The sequence below is a fragment of the Xiphophorus maculatus genome, chromosome 18, assembly GCF_002775205.1.
Source record: "Xiphophorus maculatus strain JP 163 A chromosome 18, X_maculatus-5.0-male, whole genome shotgun sequence".
NCBI lineage: Eukaryota > Metazoa > Chordata > Actinopteri > Cyprinodontiformes > Poeciliidae > Xiphophorus > Xiphophorus maculatus.
Window position 1 is genome coordinate 17,587,316 of NC_036460.1, and position 19,508 is coordinate 17,606,823.

Genomic DNA, 19,508 nt, shown 5'->3' on the forward strand with positions numbered 1-19,508 from the left:
TGGTTTGGGGAAGAGAAATAAAGAGAGACAGTGTTGCTAAGAGACGTGGCTCAGTCCAAACACGGCACCACCATCTGCTGCTGCAGTGAGATTTTGTAACGGGTTGTCCGAGTTGGACGGAGAGAGGGACAGGAAAATCAAATCAGGAGGCTCACTGAAAACAAATCTATTGAGAGAAAGGAGAGGAGAGGATGGAAAACAGCTGAAAATGAAAGATGGAAAGAAGAAAAGGCGTGAAAGAGGAGGGGGGGGGGGGGGGGTGAGAGGTGGAGGCAGGGAAATGAAGGGGGCGAGGGGGGAGGAGGTATTAAGTGATCTTGATTAGTACATGACTAACAGGTGTGACTCTTGAAGCACACACTAGAGCCTCCTCCGCACACACGCATGATCGAGTTCTCACAGGAAACATCACACGCGTCGTTCCCCTGGTGGCTTTGGCGCTAAAGACACAAACAGCGTCGAGGATAAAAACACTGCTGTGCTCCAGTCCGAATATAGTAACAGATTGTGGAAACGGAAATATAAAATTAGCAGAAAAGTAAAGGAAAAATGACTGTTTAGCTGATTATCTAATGCTGAATTTTGGTAAGCCTGCTTATTTCCCCCTAAAATTGTTTTATATTACATATTTGTGGGCAGTGCCAAACAGTCCTACAGTTTTTAGTGGAGGGAGTGGGATTGTGTAAGGCGACAATTTCCTGGGGAAAAAAAAAAAGAGATATCTCCATCGTGAGACGGATGTTTCGATGGATGGTTTTAGTTTGTAGTTACCTTTTTCCCTTTACGGCTGTACATTCACCTGTTCCTTGTCTTGGTGTTTAGAGCCCTATTTTTCTGAATCTCTTCTTCAGATACAACCTCGATCCTTTGACTCATCTTAAGTTTGTCAGCTGTAAAGTTATCTTTTAATACTTTCATTGTTTTATGGCCTGCGTTTTGGTTCTCCAGCATAATGAAATGGTGATAAGAAACTCCCATCAATATTGAAAATGAAATAGCAAAACACCCAAATAAACACTATACCCCATACAGATATTAAGGTGCATTTTATTAGATGAAGATCCAATGATATAGTCAACATCAGCATCCTCCTTTTACAAAAGACATTAAAATCGAAACATTTTCAGTAAAAAAGTAGTATCATACAGCCAATGTGGGGTACCAGTCGAGAGAAAGCGTGACGTGACCGAAATCATATTCATTCATCATCATATGGATCATAGATAAAACACAATACATTAACACTATTTACAATCCGTAACACAGAGGTTGACATAAACGGAAATCTTCATGATGAATAGAGTAAATAGAATATATGCATATATTAAGATCTTTTTACAAAATCAAAATGCAGTACATATATAACAGAGAAAGGCTATCCACAAAACTTGGCTTTCAACTAAATACACACCCTCCTGTTTTGCAACATGTTGTCCAAGCAAAGTGAAATCTTTTGTTTGGTCAATTTCTTGTTGATGGGTGGGTTCTTTGGTTGTGCTGGATTTATAGTCGCAGCCTCCAGCTTGACCCCCAGCTGCTGCGAGTTACTGATCAGAGTCAACAGTTTGGGTTTAGCTGGAGAGCGCTCACAAGTTAAAGGGCGACATCTGGAGCAATGTCTACAGGACTCTCACGTTCATGACAAACAGAGAAACTCGTTTCTTTACGTTTCCAAACCAGGATCAGACCTTATCTGCTGCGAATCGATTTCACAGCTCAAACGGACGAAATGAAACTGATTAGATTTTGTATTACAGTACAGGATTTCACTGCAACACGCAATGTTCTTTTCACAAGAAATGTGATGAGGACACAAAACTAGTCAGTTTTATATCATGCATGCGGTGGCGTTGCACTTGCATCGAACGGATCCAGCTGTCATAAATAATCTCCTTTCCCATCAGAAAACAATATGTACGCAGCAGATTTAATAGGATCCTGGCCTTAGCAAAGAAAAGTTAGAAATGATGTATCAGGAGATGGGAGCTCAAATGTAATCCAGTAAAGTCGACCAATAGACATGTGGATAGCAGAAAGGAAATACAGTGGATGTTAGAAGTAGCACACACTCCTACCAAATTGTCAGGGATTTGGGATTGAAAAAAAAAATCTGATCAAAATAAATGATCATAAAACTTGCTCCACATTTATTTTAGCATGCAGCATCTACAATTCAACTGAAAAACAAATCAGAATATTCCTAATATCTATTTATTAAGTCATGTTTGCAGGAATTTTGAAAGCATCAATGGGATCTTATGGGGTCATAAAAAGGGGACAAAATAATCCACACTATTAAATATGTTCGTCATGGCACGCAAAACTGGATATTTCTCCAAAACCCACTGAAACCAAGATAAATACAGCTAAGAGGCAGATTTTCACAGAGATCACATTTTAAAACCTTCCATTATTATGTGTTACAGTCAGATCAAATCAACATCTAAATGTTGATCAAAACTCAAAAAAACAACACTGCATCACCAAAAGAACGCCACACTTACAGTGAAACATGGTGGTGGCAGCATTATGACCTGGGGCTAATTTTCTTCAAGATTCAGGTTAACATTTCGGAATGGCTTGGCTGAGTCTAGAACCAAAGCTGTGGAATTATTTTTCTATTTTTTTTCCTAATCCATTTGCTTGTTTTCCAGTTGAATTGTTCTGGGTGTGTTTTAGATTAAAGCTGGAAGCATTTCTAGATATTTTTGCAATTTGTTTTACATCACAAAAACCTGACATTTTAGGAGGTGTGTGTGATCTTTCGAGGGCAACTGTATGAGTGAGTCAAGTACGTTGCGTATTTATGTTGCCCCGTGTTTTTGTAAGGACAACAGATCAGAGTAACAGCAGTTTCACAGCACTGATCCCAGACAGAAAGAAAACCTAACATCAGTAGTTTCTGAATGCCTTTGTGGTCATGTACCATTGCAATAAAAGTCAATACTTTTCATTTTACATTAGTTATGCACTAGTGACTTTACTCTTTGTTTGCATTACAGCAGGGGGGCATGTCAATGACAGATTACTACAAACCCTGCAGAGCCTCATCACCTTTGCTCTTTGCCCTCCAATGGCAGAGAGATGCTCACAGTGTTCACAAACCTTTGGGACTCCCAGACAGATTTGCTGTCCCGGTACGTAACTCTATATGACCCAACGACAACAGTGGACGCATTGCTGCATCCCCAGATGCAAGACATCAAACATGGGAGGATCAGTAGATCTCTTTATGCCACTAAGGGGTTTTTTTGAAGCAAGAACAAAACCAAGAGGAGATGCTTTTTCTGCTTTGAGGACACATTCCTGTGAGCTCTAAGAGATAGCAGGTGTGCTGTCTGTCTGCATCCGTTTGCCTTCTTGTTTTGTCCTGGGCTGCATCAGTGGCGAGGCATTGAAGGGATCCCAGTTAGAAGCCATGAAAGCAGCAACACCCGGATCTTTTCCACCGTTTTTTGAAGGAACAGCCAAGTGGGTGGTAATCTCTGCACACAGAACCCTTTAAAGGCCCGTGTGTTCAGGCCCATTCGGGGTCAGACCTCATCAGGCCCAGATGGCATAGCCCCAATAAGTTGAGTCTGCTATAGTCATCTTAGGTCTCATTCATGTTGGGGACCCAGTGATCAGCTCTTCAACCAAAACCAAAGCAAGCTGCCAGATTGAGCCAACTGGACGCCTTGCAGCCGCTATTTTTAGACAAGGTAGAATAATCAACACAGCAGAGGGAACGTTTTGCGGAGCTGGTTTTCAGAGCTTGTGTTTTATAAAACTAAAACCAAAACGTAACATCTTGTCTATTGCTGGCCAGTCACCTGGTCCTCCTGTCAAACTGGGATGTCTGGGACCTCGGTGTGTGTTACCGCACGTGACGTGTGTGTGTACATCAAGAGGTGTGTGGATGGGCAGTAAGTTACAGAGGTTAATGGTAAATCAGCCAAACCAAAGTCACACACTCACCCACCGCACACAATCACCCCCACGACTCCCTGCCTCCCTCCCCTCCAACGTGGTCGTCACTCAGCTGCTCGCCCCTCAGTCCCAGCCATTGTCCTTGATCATGTGGGCCAACTCGATGATGAACTTGCCCTCTTTATACTTCTGACTGCTCTCGAAAGCATGTTCCTGGAGGGAGTGGCAGAGGGGAGGAGACGTAGCATCTCATTCAGAAGGTACAATCACAACAGATAACAATGAAACAGTAAGCAACTTTTAGGCTTCGTTCACACAGCAGGTCCTGATGATCAATTCCAATTTTGAGCTGAAATACTTTTTTGTTCTTTTGCGCGGTCGTTCATACTACTAATTAAATGTAAAATCAATCAAACGTCCGTGTGAATGGTTTACGTCCCCAAAACAACCCGCATGTGCAGAAGAAGAATGTTGACGTCACACAGCAGCATATTTATTGTTTGTGGAAGTAACAATGAATGTGTAGTCGGAAATAGGAGTGGTGTGATTGTGATTTGTCATGTACTTCATTCATAATTTCAAAATCATATTTTCAGTCATTGCTTACATGCACGTGTCCTGTCCCTAACATAAAGGTCGGATGAAATGAGACACGACCGCTCAGACTGCAGAGGCTTTGAAAACTATCAGATATGTATCTGAATTAGTACGATATGTGGAAGTGGCATAGATCAGATGTTTTGGGGTGAAAAGATTGGGATTGAACTATTCACTTGCTGTGAAACAGTTGAATATAGATCGCTTTTGGGCCAAAAAGGCAGATATGGGTTGTATTTACCTGATGTGTGAACGTAGCCTTAACTGAGCTTCAGCAGACTTTGCCTGTGGGAGATGCTTGCATGAAAACAACGTATGCTTAAACACAGGAGCGCTCCGACTGAAGAGAATCATCATACATCACATTGACAACAGGGTGTTTCTAACTACAAATAATCTGCCAAGACCAAAGGCCAGCAGGTTTAGAAATGATCACTATGAATGCTGCTGCATCTCTGCAGGCTGAAACATGTATTCCTCCCAGGACAGCAGCTCAAAAACTTACTAGAAATGCAGAAAGATTCATACCTCATGGATTTTCCCATATTTTGTCAAATTACAACCAGAAATGTCAAAGTATTTTATTGTGTTCCTATGCGACAAAAGCAACATAGAGTGGAGAACACTGTAGCTATGAACTGGAAGAAATATGATGCAATCATTATCTTCAAAATAAAAACTTGTATGCAACCCATTTGGAAAAAAAATACAGCTTCAGAAGAAAAGCTTCAAATAGATCTGATGGAGAGGATTAGTGAACAACCATTTTTAAGTATGGCCACTAATTCCCAGTGGGATTTAGGTGTGGACTTTGACTGGGCCATTCCAACACATGAATCTGGTTGGATCTTAGCCAGCCCATTGTCCCTCTGGCTGGATGTTTAGTGTCATTTCTAGCTTCAGTGTCAAGTCTTTTCCAACTTCTAGCAAGTTTTCTTCTAGGATTTTACTGCTCCATCCACCTCCCCATCAACTCTGACCAGTTTACCTGCCTCTGCTGAAGAAAAGCATCCCCAATACATTACGCTGCCACCGCCGTGTTTCATTTTGGAGGGAATGTGTTCACTGCATTGTGCAGTGTTAGTTTTCCTGCACAAAGTTTCTGGAATAAATGTTTTTTTATTATTATTATTATTCTAACTTATTGAATATCTATTGCTTTGTACTCAAGGCAGTTGGTTGCACTGACTTATGTTTGGGGATTTCATATTAAAAGGTAGACGAGTACAAAATGATAGGCGGTGTGAGTTCATGCTTGTGAAGTGGCTTTTACAGCTTGTCTTTTTGTTCTATGAAAAGTGAAAATATGAAAACAGAACAGACTCTTAACATTTTGGGATGTTGCCATAATTTTAAGAAAAAGTTAATCTTGATGAAACTGGAAGCCATCAAGTTTCTGCTTTGCGTCGATGAACAGCCTCCAAACACATTTGCTTTCTGTAAGTCTCCTACAGGTGTGTCACGGAGGAGGAGGATGCAAATGTTGTGGAGCGAGCCTTTGTGCCTTTTTGGGTTTTTTGTGACTTTGACTGGTTTGGTTTTTGAGCTGCAGAGGCATATTCTCAGATTTCTGCTTGCAGGAGAGCAGTGGGTCAAACCTCCGAGTCTCTTTCAACTTCTGCAGAACCGCATTTAGACTGCGGGACTTTTAGTGGGTCCTGACAGGAATAGAAACTTCTGAGAAGAGAAACTACTTTGACTGCCGGTTCAGCCAGTGTTTAGCAGGCTCATAAGGAAAACATTTATTTTTAGGCCATAAGAAAGAAAGTGGAATTGAGTTTAGACTTGTTCTGTGACTGTTGCAGTAGGAGGTTGGTGTGTAATCAATGAGGCCTTCTCAGGAGTCAAACAAGAAGGATGCTGTGTGTTTTAACCCTTTAAGGAAACAGTCGTGTGCACTATAGTCTAAACTCTCCCTTGCATGTTAAAAAGGTTTGCTGATGACAGCAACGCATATTTAGCTTTGCTGATATATGAAAAAGGCTAACTTTAGTGGATCCTGTTCAGCTCACTTACAGAAGACCGAAATAACTCCTGCACTCAGTAAATACATGTTTAACATGGCAGCTTAACACAAACTTCACTCTGAATACAGACAGCGATGTTCCGGGTTAAATAGAGGCTGCTGCAGTACTTGTACACTTAGTAATTTGGTGTTATAAGGTAGTCTGTTGTGTTGCATTATATTTTAATTTCATGAAGGTGCACTAAAACCAAATCTTGAATTACCTGCATCTGAATATTAACGGGTCGACCTGCTTTAATTTAAACGGGACTTTGTTGATTAATTTTGGTCAATATGAGAGAAGCAGTTGCGCTTGTTACAAAACTGCCTGGACTAATAGTTGCTGTATTTTCTCTAAACATTTATAACCTGATAATTATGTAATAAGGAGAACTAAATCAATTTACTGGTCCTGTAATAAACTTATTGAGTCTATCTGAAGCAAGCCTTCCCTTAGGCATTTATTCCTGTAAGAATCTTTAAGCAAAGGTTTTGAAACAATCGCTCATTTTGCTATGCTTTGCTTCTAAGAAGCTAAACCCTCTTGTTGTTCGAAGCTTCCAGATTCTTCATCTGCAAATCTTTTAAACTTTTTCTTCAGACCTTGGCTTTTATGTAGCAAGTTTTCTGCCCCGTCCTTGTTCCAGGCTACCACAACCAGAGTACCGCCACTATGCTTAGAGGCGGTACTCTGTAGTTCAGTTAAGAGAAATTGTTGACAACACAAGTAGTATTCAAACATTCCTCACATCTCTTCTTTGACGCCATAATTAGCCAGATTTTCAGTTTGCCACAAATAATCTAGAGGACATGGTCAGATCAAACCAAAATCAAACTATTTAGTTCACATGCAAAGAACTATGTGTAGAAAACCTATTCTGCACATCAACTTGAATTAACTTTCTGCAAGGTGAAACATGGTGGTGGTGGCAGCAGCATGCTGTGGAGGGGGTTTTCTTCAGCAGAGAAAGGGAAGCTGCAAAAGACTAGAGACAGGAGATGGACAACAACCTTAAAAATACAGCCAGAGCTTCAGTGGAAAGTATGATGCGCTGGAATGGCCCAGTCAAAGTCCAAACCTGACCTCATTCAGAATCTGTGACTTGAAAATAAAGGTTCATAGAAACTCTCCATTTAATCTGGTAGATTTAAAGTATTGGTCACAAAGTTTGGGTTTCTAGATGTGCAAACCTGCTGCAAACAGTTGTGATTAAAGAGGAAAGGTGGGTCTACAAAAGTATTGCTAAAAGAAAATCCAATTTAAAACAACCAGGAAATGAACCGAAACGGTGAATAAAGCGAGAAGTGGAAACTCTCCTCATGCTGAACCAACCTTAATCCAGAAAATGTATGTAAAAATAATCACAAGGCACCTAGAAGAATCATCTGACCTCCATCTGTCAGCTTGGAGCTGAGCTGCTGCAGTGACCCTCTGAGAAGCGCAGTCCAAAAATATAAAGGGTCTAAATGAAATTAGGTTATGCTACAAGAACAACTCTCCCCCCGTTTATCCTCCTCTAAACTTAGACTTGGAATCAGCCAAGGACACTCACATATTTCCAGCCCAGAGTGGTCTTGCAGTTCTCACAGTAGATATCCGCCACAGCATGCAGGCCTGTCAGCAGAACTCTCTCCTCTGCAGGGCCACACCCAACGTTCACCCTGAGGGGCAGACACGAGCAGAGGCAGAGCGGAAAAAGTTTTTAAATCTCAACGCAAGCATGAGAAGTTCTCCATAAATCCTTCAGATGTTCTGAGGTGAGATTTTAGATCAGCACTCACACTGAGTTGAACAGGTAAGCTCTGCCCTGGCTGCCCTGGAACGACTGCAGAGACAATAGTTGACAAGATGAAGCAAATCTGCTCTTAAGTTGAAAGAACTCCTGAAATGGGATTCACATTTTGCAGAAAAAACATTTAGTTAATCATAAGTGATGGCAGGTTTTTCACCAGAGGCGTATGTTCACTGCAAAACCAAAGCTGCTGTTGAAGAGGCTTATTAAGCTGCTGCATTTAGTGCAGCTCAGCAAAAAAGCCTCTGAACACAGGTGATTGTGTCTTCATAATCGCGTATAAAACGTGCAACTGCAGCCATAATCCAGTTCACTCTCCAGCTTATAACATAATCCATCCATGTGCAGCGGCACGGCGGTGGATAATACAAACCTACAGGTGGATAAACCTGCTGTTTAATTTTGTAATTCCTCATTTGCTTTTGAAGTCCTTGATATTTTCCCCCAAATGTAATTATTTTCATGGGCTCTAAACTAAAGGTACTCTGACAGCTCTCTGCTGTGGGAGAAATATCTTCCTTGAACAGATTAGGAGAGGTCTATGAGCTACACAAAACATGTTTATTAAACCTTTTGTACAAATTATTGTTAGATAATGAGATTTCAGTCTGCTCAGTTCTGCCCATTTTGAGCTCCTTTCAGAATGAGCTGCTTTACTGACTCTTGTCACTTTAAATCCAAATAAACTGCCCCTATCTCAGCGTTTACACTCAGATGTGAAAATGGCTGCAAACAGATGCACAATTCCACAACAGTGCATCTTTGAAAAGCAAAAGTAGAGCCTCCTGCACAACCAACAAGAATGAAGCGAGTGCTTTCTGGATGGTAAGTTTGGTCAGCTAACCAAACGTGCTGGAGCTCCTCTTGGGTTTCTAGGTGACAGGCTGAGCTCAGCTATGGTCCCTAAGTAGTTACCATCAAATGCGACTTAACAATTGGAAGGATTCTGAAACGGCTCATTTTCCAGGCTCCGAAAAACGGTTGGGTTGTTTTTAGAAGCAGTAGAGACCCAAATGGAAGCATAAAAATGTGCAAAATATGAATTTTGAGTAATAGGTCTTCTTTAACAAAAATGATTGAATGATTCTGTGGCTTAGAGGCAGCGATGGTACGAGAGCTTCCCCTGGTTACCTTGGAGATGAGCTCGTCGTGGTTGGCCAGGTGAGCTCGGCAGTGAATGCAGCTGTACGTCCGGTGGCAGCTCGGCAGGTACGCCTGGAACGTCTTGGAGCGCGTCATCCGGACCATGGGCGGTGTTGGCGGGCGGTGCAAAAACGGACTGCCGGCCCAGGTCGGCTCACAGGGGAAGCACCGCAACACACAGGTGAGGGCCGTGGTGGGCGGTGGGTTGGGAGGTAAACACCTGGGAGGAGAAAGCAGAGCGGCTGATCGACACCTGGATGAAAACAGAATCACAAGCAGTGCCTTACGCAGCTGAAGTTGAACATCTGCAACTAGTTTCATTGTGCGTGCAGAAGAAAAACCTATAAACTGCATGAGTGTTTAGGGAGGTTTCCAGTGTTAGTTTTTGATTAAACCAAAAGGTTCATTTTGTTCTGATCTGACCAGAACTCCGTCTTTCACCTGCTGGCTGTGTCTCCTCACTGGATTTTGACAACCTGTGTTTATTGCCAATGATGCATCTTTCCAGATCTGTGAACTGCATATCTGATAGCTGTCCTGTCAACAGATTCTCCCACCTGAGCTGTGGATCCCTGCAGGCCCTCTGCGGTTATTATTGGCAAACTGAGTTTACTCACTCAACAGCCCTGAATTTTCTGCAGGTATCAATCAAGGAATCATTTCATGTTTTCACTGCATCACCTTTTGGCCATTTTTTACATTGACAGACTGGTTCTGTTTTTTATGTTGATAACCGAAGTTTATCAACACATCCCGCAATTAGTGGCAGAAAATCATAAGGTATTTCAGCTTTTTGTGCAAAGCTGCCACTGCAAACTGCAGCATGCAGCCCTGATGCAAAGCGACGCTCCTACTTCACACTCTGTGTTAAAGTCTGCAAGGCTGCAGCTATAATCTGCTTATCCCAGCACAACTGCAAGGATCGTGCTCTGCTCCCTTCATGATATCCAAAGGGATCGACCCTTTAACATACTTGCTGCTGCTGCGGCCCGGCGACTTAGAAGATTAACAAGTCGGCATGGGAAGCTGTCCCGTGGGTCAGGCGTATAATCTGAGGACCTGTTGGAGAAACTGTGTAGTGGGCTGAGCTTCACATCAAGCAGCGCAACAATAACTTGGTGTCTTTGGCTCCGATTCTATGAATCACAAATATAATAAATTTTTTCCCCCTTGTGTTTGCTGTCAGGAATGTCCATATATATTTCCACAAAGTCTAAATAAAGAAAGAACATACATCATTTCAATAATGTCTCACTCTGTCTCCTCTCCCTCCCGTCTGCGTTTACAGAAGCATCTGGAAAAGCTCATAAAATACTGATTGGAAGCCAGAGGCCTCGGTGAGCACAGGACAAACAAGAAGAGCGGGGGCCTGCGCTGCAGCATGATTGTTTTTAGAGCCTGATGAAGGCTGATAAAGGCTGATGGGAAGGACTGCAGCAGATAAATAAATAAAGCACTGAGACATGCCCTTGTTTTCTCTCCTCTGACTCGATGCCAACAGCGTAGGTTCAGGGCACAAAGACACGTTACAGTTGTCATAGCTGACCCTTCGCGCACACACACGCACACACACACGCCCACACACGCCCACACACGCCCACACACCCGCACACACACGCATATGGACTGGTGTTTAACCAAGAGCATGCTTTATCTTTTCAGTCATTTCAGGACAAATGTAAGCATCTTGTCCTCCGAGATCAGATAAAAATGAATCAACACGCTGTCACGTACAGTAAGTTATATAATGTGTTAAATGTAAAAATATGCAGTTTGCACTTTGTGTATTAAGCTGCATAAAATCAGCGCAGATATATTCATAGATTTCACTTTAGGCTCTGAGAGAGTCTGAGTAGATGTGATGGATGGTTTCAATGAATGTAAGAATAAAGAACATTTGCACAAAGTAGATGAGCAATCAACTCAATCTACCAGTCTAAGCTTCAGCCATTCTAGCTGAGCTAAATTTAATCTTCTTCCTTTGCAATGAGTCGCTGCACTTTTAACACTAAGAGTGAAAGAAAACAATTTGATGCACGATGCTTTTCCTTAAGTATTCCTACCCTTAAATTTATTTCACATTTTGTCACATTACAACAAACTGTCTTCATTTTTAACCTCCACAACACCTCAGATGACACCACCTCCACAGAGGAACACGGTGTTGGCAGCATCTTGCCTTGGAGATCCCTTTCTTCAGCAGGGGCAGCAAATCTAGTTAGAATTGATTTGAGGATAGAGTTAATTTGGGCTAAATACAGGCCAGGCAAAAAACTCGAGACTGTGGTGGAGAAGATAGCGGCAGGACGTGTGACAATGGACCAGTCAAAGTTCAGACATGATAACATATTTTGTAACTAATAATTTTTCTGTTTTTTCTTTCCACTTCACAACTACGCAGCAGTTTGAAATAGTTCATCACATTAAATCCCAATAAAATGCACTAAAGCGTGAAATATGAATATATTTAAGGGGTATGAATATTTTTTCAAAGGCTGCAGCAATCAATCACAACTGCAAGATGATGTTACAGCTGGTATGTGTGAGTATGTTGACCTCCAGTGCATCATGATAGTGTAATGTTCCCTGGAGGGGCAATATTTACCACCATTACTGCATCACTGTGCTGAATATCACATATCCTCCGGAGGCTCATGCATATGTAGAAATGTGCTGGAGTTTTAGAAGAAAATAGCTCCCTGATAGCCATAGTCAAGAGTTAGTGTGTGTCAGCAGGTTGGGAGGAAACCTTGTAGTCTCTGAATCCATACAGATGAAGCGATAACAAGTGATTAAGCAACTTAAGAAGAGACGAGAGTCAGAGCTGACTTTCTCCCAAACTAAAATACCTTGTCATCCCTATTTTAAGGTGTAAGATGTGTGATTTTTCATTATAAAATGAAATGGTGTTTTAGCTTATAACGCTCCAATTTAACCAGAAATCTTGAAAACCTCTTTGGGCTTCTTGAATTTGTGAGAAGCGTTCACAAAAATGATTTCAAATTCTTTCAAATATACACAGAAGTTAAAAAAAAACGTAACTAGATTTTTGTTTACTCAGGAATTTGCTCCATGTATGAGTGCTTTGAGCATGTAAGCCTCTGCCAGTGGCAATGTTTCTGCTGAAAATCAGCCTGAACGTCTGATTAGATGCATTTAAAACGATTTCTTCATTCATTCATCTTCGACTCTGGATTGTTTTTATTATTTTTAAGATCCTTTAATATCTATTTGGTATTCAAGCTGTCACTTTGGTTTGGTCATTCTAAATGACTAAGCTTTTCTTCAGTCTTAGAAATGACGTGTGCTTCAGTTCTGTGGTTCGGTTCTGTCTCATGACCCAATTCATGAAGTAAGTCATCCAGTCTGTGAGTCAGTTTGGATCAAACTCACGTATTGTTGATGACCGGTCCCAACCTCCTGCTATTTCACACACAGGAACAACAATGCTGTACTTGCATAATTACTAATGTATAGCTGGTCAAATTACTTTTCTAGTTCGCTATTTTTGATGAGCTATAGAGCTAAATATTCACAAGATTGATGAATCTTGCATGAATTGTGCCCTGGATGAGCACTAGAAGGCTGTTTTTGTTTGTTTTCACTGCTAGATTAAAGATTAAATTAACTGCTTTATAGAACCTGTGATCAATGCACAATGATTCAGCCAAGTTCCCAGGCTTGCCTCAATCTGAGGTGGTCCTAAAGCCTAAAACGACTGAAAAACATGCTTTTTGTGTTTTCACAAATAGGAGAAAGGTCTAATCAACATCTGTTTAAAATAATCTCTATTCTGTGCTGATAAATTCACTAAGTAGCTTTGATCTTGAACTGTAAATCATAAAAAGTAATCCAGATTCCAAAAACAAGGGGAAATAGCACTTAAACTTATCACCAAATAGAAATCTATGACAACAGATACCAACCACAAGTTTTAGTCTCCAACAGTGTCCTGAAACCTTTTTAAAGTGTGCTGTAATTATGAATAAAATCTGTTCTGAACAATTTTGTTGCCCACTGACTGAAAGGCACCCTGGGTGGTGAGCCGTTTGGAAAACCTCCACATCTTCAACTGCGTTGTGTTAGTTTCCTACTTTTAAGATCAAATATGTCTCAAAGTTTGTGTATTGAGTGGATAAAAATAGCCGGGTCCATCCCAAACGAGGGGAGTCGGGCCCAAACCATGGATTGGTGGAGTCTTGTTTTTAGAGAGATGGTTTTGTAACTTCTTCCAGACATTTTATTGCTGGCAAAGATGTTGTGCCCTTACTCCCCATGGGGTTGTTTACAGCGCATGCAATTTCTGGTAAGTTTCGTCGAGTTGAGGCGATACTTACGTCATGGTAAAATGTTAGCGATTGGGTAACATCAAATCCAGTCGTTTAAAACTTCTACAGAACCTCTAATAAGCAGTCGTTTCTCAATAGCCAAGGGTTCAGATCCTCTGTACAAAGCAAACTCTGTTAGCATACTATCAAATTGTTGTTTTTCTTAGGATGTATATAACCGTTGCTCTTGTAATAAAGTCTTATCTACAATAAACTCCCGTAGGGGCTTTAAGCCATTGCAGAGTTTGATTCTACCTTAGGCCGGCTCTGATTATCACAGCTTTTCATCTAAAAGTTTTCATACGACTAGTTTATGATGTAAAAGGACTTCCACAAATGAAGCATGTTGCATATTAGGTGAAAGATCTTAAAGAAACAATGTAGACACACTGTTAGAAAAAAGTCTTTAACCAATTTTAGCTAATAAAATATTGTTTAAGCCTTTTCAAACAAACCCCATCGGCTTCCAAACACAGAGAATACTCCAACCTTTTATGTGAGTTAACACATATTTTGCAAAGCAGCACTGTTTGTTGCCATGTCGATGAGCTTCAAAATGCTGACGCAAACAATCCGCCTGAGCTGTTCTGAACTACACAACACAACAGAAACAAACTCCGGCAGGAAAAACAAATTGCATAAATGATCAGATGACCTGCAGCTTGCAGGGATCCAGACAGGGTGAAAAATCAAGAGATCCAAAGTAATTTCAGTGTGTGTAACCTTTTGCATCCTTTTCAGTCAGCCTGCCTCTGCCTTCTCTCCATCTATCTCCGTGCCTCTCAGCCTGTTTGCATATTCATTATTTCTCTCTGCTGCCTCTCTGTCTATTCATCCGTCCTGCGGCAGGTTGTTTGAGGTCAGCGAGCCGTCCGTTCTGGTCATTTCTGGGTGTCATCACAGAAAGGGCTACATGCCACGAGTCCCGCTAACCAGAAAGGAGCCCCCTGCATACACACAACGGCAACAAAGAGGGTTACGTAATGCACCGATGCTGCTGCAGATGCTGCTTTTGACCGTGATCACAAACAGAAGAAAAAGAGTGAGGGCAAATCTGCTGAGTCCTCCATAAGCTGCACATCCTACGCTGCTCTGACACAATTTGTGCACATGATGTGCTTTTCATCCCACTTTCAATTCACGGTTACAGCCAGACCGGCAGCGTGCAGCAGCATGACATCACTGACTCCACTCCCGACTCGTATCAAATCTCACTGATGAAGGGACGCTCCTGCTTCCACTCCTCCTTATGCATCATTTTGTGCTGGGATGCTTGCTTTAGGCTCCATACTTTCTGACAGACAGAAGAAAACAGCTCAGAACTTGTTGAAATGACTTGTGTTTGTGTAATTTGAGAGCATTTTGGGAGTGGCTGAGTGGTAGATGTGTTAGACACAGACTTGTGCAACTTTAGTTTGTGCATACAAGCCCTGTCTGTAAAAGATCACCTTTCAGGGCCTTCAGCTCATCTTCGATCCTCTAACATCGACCCCTTGCTCACATGATCGCTGGCAATCTGCCTGCTTGCGCTGCAATAGAAATAGATCAGTGCTGACCCCCTAAATACACTTCTCAGGACTTTATTCAATTTAACTTAACTTCTTAAAAACATCTCACCATATCTACATAGACTCCCCTTGTTTATTCCATTTATATAGCAGTAGTTCTCAAACCTGATAAGATATGAACACAACAATTTCCATGCATGACTTACTGAAATCAGCACTGAAATTGGACACGGCTCTTTTCCAGCTTTTTATTATGTCACAAAAAAAGAAAATAAGGAAACACTACCTCGGTTGCAGGATGCCGAATATATAAATGAACTTCTGACATACATAAATGAGTCACACGCGATACTTGACAACCTAATTTAAAGCTAAAGCAAGATTTTGAAGCTACAGAGAAATATATAATTATTGGTTCATTTACATTTTTGCTTTAACCTTGCCTTTAATAACAGTATGAAATTTGTTGTGGGGTTTTGCACATAAAAGGTTAGATTTAAATACATTCTGAGCCTCCTAAATACCAAAGCGTTGTTATTATAACACTTAAAGCCTTCTAACTGATAGCAGATGTGCTTTTTTGTATACTGTGTGAGTGGTTTAAATTAGGGCTGCACCGATTTGCATCGCTTTCTGGACAATCGCTGATTACCGATCTTTGACCAATTGATTCCGATTTCGGCTGATACCATTTTTTCTTTTGTCTGAAATGTCACTAAATATAACAAGAAAGTCACTGTGTTTTCAACAGTGGGGTGACTATTGTTAACAGAAAATGTGCAGACATGGCCTTGTGGGTGGATTTGTCAGTCAAATTTCTCTCAGAAGAGAGATGATTAATAAGTTTTAGAACTTATTAATCTTCTATTAAACTGAGGTAGATACGATCGGCCGATCACCGGTGACCCCAAATTAAGGAAATAGGAGCCGATTTATTATTGCATCACTAGTTTAAATAATATATATAAATGATCTACCTGCTCCTGATTTGTATACAAATCAAGGTATGTATACAACATATCTAATGTAATGTAATCGAATCTAATTTAATATAATATGATATAATGTAAGGGATTTCTACTTTGAAATCTACAGCCACAGAATTCAGAAAGGGTAACTCCATGGGCAATGATTAAGTTCATTGTCAAAGTCAGTTGATAACACAATCAACCTAATACAAAATAATAAAATATGTTCTTTAAATCCATATTTTTGCTCCTTTGTGTAGAATACACATCTGATTTTATGTATAAGTGGAAAATATTATATTTACAGGGTAAACAAAGTCCATACAAGGGTTAAAAATGAAGCATGTCCTCCTGGATGTGGGCGCTGACAGATAATGTTAGAGAGAAATCTAATCTCGCGGAGTTACACACGGATTAAAGACATGCAGCCCTGGTTAGTTTACAGTATAAATGTGTAATTACTGGTGTGAATCAGGTCACAGGAAGTGGCGCACTTTATCTGGGGCAGAACTTCAGCCACCACAGATGGCGGGGATGCCTCACCTCACACACACATGCACACACACCTACACACACACACACACACACCCACACACACGCACACACACACACACACACACACACACACACACACACACACACACACACACACACACACACACACACACACACACACACACCCCTGCCTCTGAAAACAATCCGCAATGATTTTGACAGGTGACTGCCGTCAGCCATCACATGACCTGATTATATGATCGCCCGCATCGATCCCGCTGACGTGCAAGTATGGTGGCGCTACGTGCAGGGGTGTCAGCATGAGTTTTTCGTAAAAAAAAAAAAAAAAAAAAAAACAACAACAGACAAATACAGAAGCTCCAATGCAGAGAATATGTCAGCATCCCCACCATGAGGAAACTGCATCAGCTGCTCATACTTATGCAATATGCAAAACTTGACTTGAAACGTAACCGCAAATGTTGCCTTAAGTAGAAGACACCTTAATGGGGAAAATTGTGAATGGCCAGATCGCTTCCTGAATAAGCCTCAAGCAAAGACATGAAAACAGTGCGTAACAAAAATGCACCACCACTACAGTGGGGAAATTAAACGTACCTTTGAGAGGAGTAAAAAAAACACGTCTCTCCACGTAGCCTAAAGAAAACGTCGCAGTTCCTCGTCTTTTTTTTTTGGTGGCGGTGCCAATCCTAAAATCTCTTTCGCATTCCTTCCCCAGGCAAATTTCCTCCGCTCTCCGGACCTGGCAAGTCCTGCAGAGACGCAATGTTTTGACGCGCAGCGGTGCCCAGCAGAGTTTACTGAGAGACGGACAGAGATTGGCGAGGCGCACAGCCGGAGCGAGATGGCTCCCTCCGAACAAATTCCGCGTTTGCAGTTTTGTTTGAAACCTTTTTCTGCTAGTTTTAGACGAATACTACAAAATGAATGATCTACCGTTGTTAACGTATTACCAAAGTCACTAAAAGTCTTTATTTTCTTTCATGACAAAGTCAAGAATTATTATTTTTCTTTTGAAAAATCACGATCCCGCTTTCGCGACCCTTTAATTCACATATATTCTAGAGTGAATCAGACAAACATAATTTGCTTCTAAAGTATGAACAGCTATTTCTACAGTAGGTCCAAACACCAGAACCTGGTTTGATTTTATTTCTGATATTTTTAAAATAATATCGAAAGTTGCAAATATTAAAACAGTCATTCTTCATATTTTATTGACAGTAATACTATTTTTGTAGCTTTTTTAAAAAAAAAAAAAAACAAAAAAAAACAACCAGATCCTATTAATTTAGCAAAACACACTGCATTAAACTTTCCATGAAAAGTTTTATTTTAGGTTCCATTAAATTTGGGTAAAAGCTTAGACAGTAGCGTTAACTATCTTGGGTCGAGGCTCTTTGTTTTGTTTGTTCTGATAATTGATTGACAAGCATATCATCCAATCAGTGAACCGCTACGGCATAGCAACATGGCTCTTATTGGCTGAGGGCAGAGGAGGGCAGCCAATAATCTTCTTAGCGTTAAATATCTGCGAAGTATTTAAGCAGATTGTGCGTTTGTGGAATTGCATCTTTTATTTAATTAATATTTAATTTGTTCTCTTAATAAAGATTTTAAATGTATCAGTTAATTATATATAAAAAAAAGAAAACAGCCATTCTAATTTTTTACCCCGTCTTCGTTTACAACTCATTCAAGTTCTCGTGTAAACAGCGCCCCCTCCTGTCGGTTTAGCAGATGCCTTCCTTTTACACAATGACCTCCCCGCCCCCCCAAAATAAAATTAAAACTAATTGTAATTAATGATTTAACAGCCCGAATACATCAAGAAATACAGACAAGAATTCATGTGGATGAAAATTCACTTTTTATTATCTCTAATCAATAAAATTAGAGATAATATAGACTGTGGGATAAGGCTTTGAAAAAGCCTAGTCCCACAGACTGATGGTGTTCAAACAGAGCAGCTTGTTTGAAGCATGAAGAATAAAAGGACACCAAATACAGCACAGTAATTTCACCAATAGTAGATCGGGTTCAGCACAAAAAAAATAAAATAAAATAAATTGTGCAACTCAAGAAACACTATGAAAGTAATCCAATGAAAGCAGTAAACAAAAGAGAAACTCTGTTCCCACAGCAAAATACCAAACATCTCATAATACATTCAATCATAACTACATTCATTACAAACATGTGGTCACATGTTTAGATCGGAAAACATCATTGGTATATTTATGTGTAGTAACCCTATTACACCCTCCTTACAACATCAGTGCAGGAGTATTTGGTGCCAGGATATCATTGTCTTGCGGTTTTTAATACATTGCAGCTTCAAAAACAGCAGAGAAGTTAAATATCAGAAACATAATTTAGCTCTATTGGGCTGGCATATTATCTAAAGATTAAAATCAGACATATGATTTAAATATGTTCACTGTTTCAAAGACACGAGAGAAGATAAGAGATTCAGAAATTGTGCAAAACTCTTCTCTCAAGTCACGGATGAGCAACATATTCATTTGATGTAAGAAAAAAAAAAAGCTAAACAGACATTTCTACATATCAAAATACAACAAAACCAACAAACTGCTGCTGGGTAGTACAGAGAACAATAACAATGGGTTTGTCTCTTTCAAGTTTCCTGTAACTACAGAACAGTGGGACCTTAAAACTGAGGACTTCTGCTTTCTTTAGGTCTAGCAGAACATTTTTGACTTTCATATAAACTTTTCTTT

General features: G+C 40.6%; 1 protein-coding gene across 2 annotated transcripts; it reads right to left on the bottom strand.

Annotated features, from left to right (window-relative positions):
- Nucleotides 1–1,027: 1,027 nt before the first annotated feature.
- Nucleotides 1,028–17,573, bottom strand: LOC102219494 (protein yippee-like 2). Of its 2 annotated transcripts, XM_023351488.1 has the most exons (6): nucleotides 17,365–17,573; nucleotides 14,499–14,722; nucleotides 9,436–9,667; nucleotides 8,294–8,337; nucleotides 8,065–8,173; nucleotides 1,028–4,122 (listed from the first exon to the last, which is right to left on the bottom strand). In XM_023351488.1, exons 3-6 carry the CDS (start codon nucleotides 9,550–9,552, stop codon nucleotides 4,033–4,035), a joined length of 360 nt encoding a protein of 119 aa, XP_023207256.1. In that variant the 5' UTR covers nucleotides 9,553–9,667; nucleotides 14,499–14,722; nucleotides 17,365–17,573; the 3' UTR covers nucleotides 1,028–4,032. The 2 variants fall into 2 exon arrangements, with proteins under 2 accessions (XP_023207256.1, XP_005803422.1); XM_005803365.3 differs by lacking the exon at nucleotides 14,499–14,722 and having other exon boundaries at nucleotides 17,365–17,455.
- Between the last annotated feature and the right edge of the window lie 1,935 nt (nucleotides 17,574–19,508).

Bases quoted from the DNA above. Each gene is read 5' to 3' on its own strand.
- LOC102219494 (XM_023351488.1), bottom strand. From the start codon at position 9,552: ATGGTCCGGATGACGCGCTCCAAGACGTTCCAGGCGTACCTGCCGAGC. The intron at 8,174-8,293 runs GTGAGTGCTGAT...TCTGCCCCTCAG, and splicing joins GCTTACCTGTTCAACTCAGT to GGTGAACGTTGGGTGTGGCC. The intron at 4,123-8,064 runs GTGAGTGTCCTT...CACTCCCTCCAG, and splicing joins CCACTCTGGGCTGGAAATAT to GAACATGCTTTCGAGAGCAG.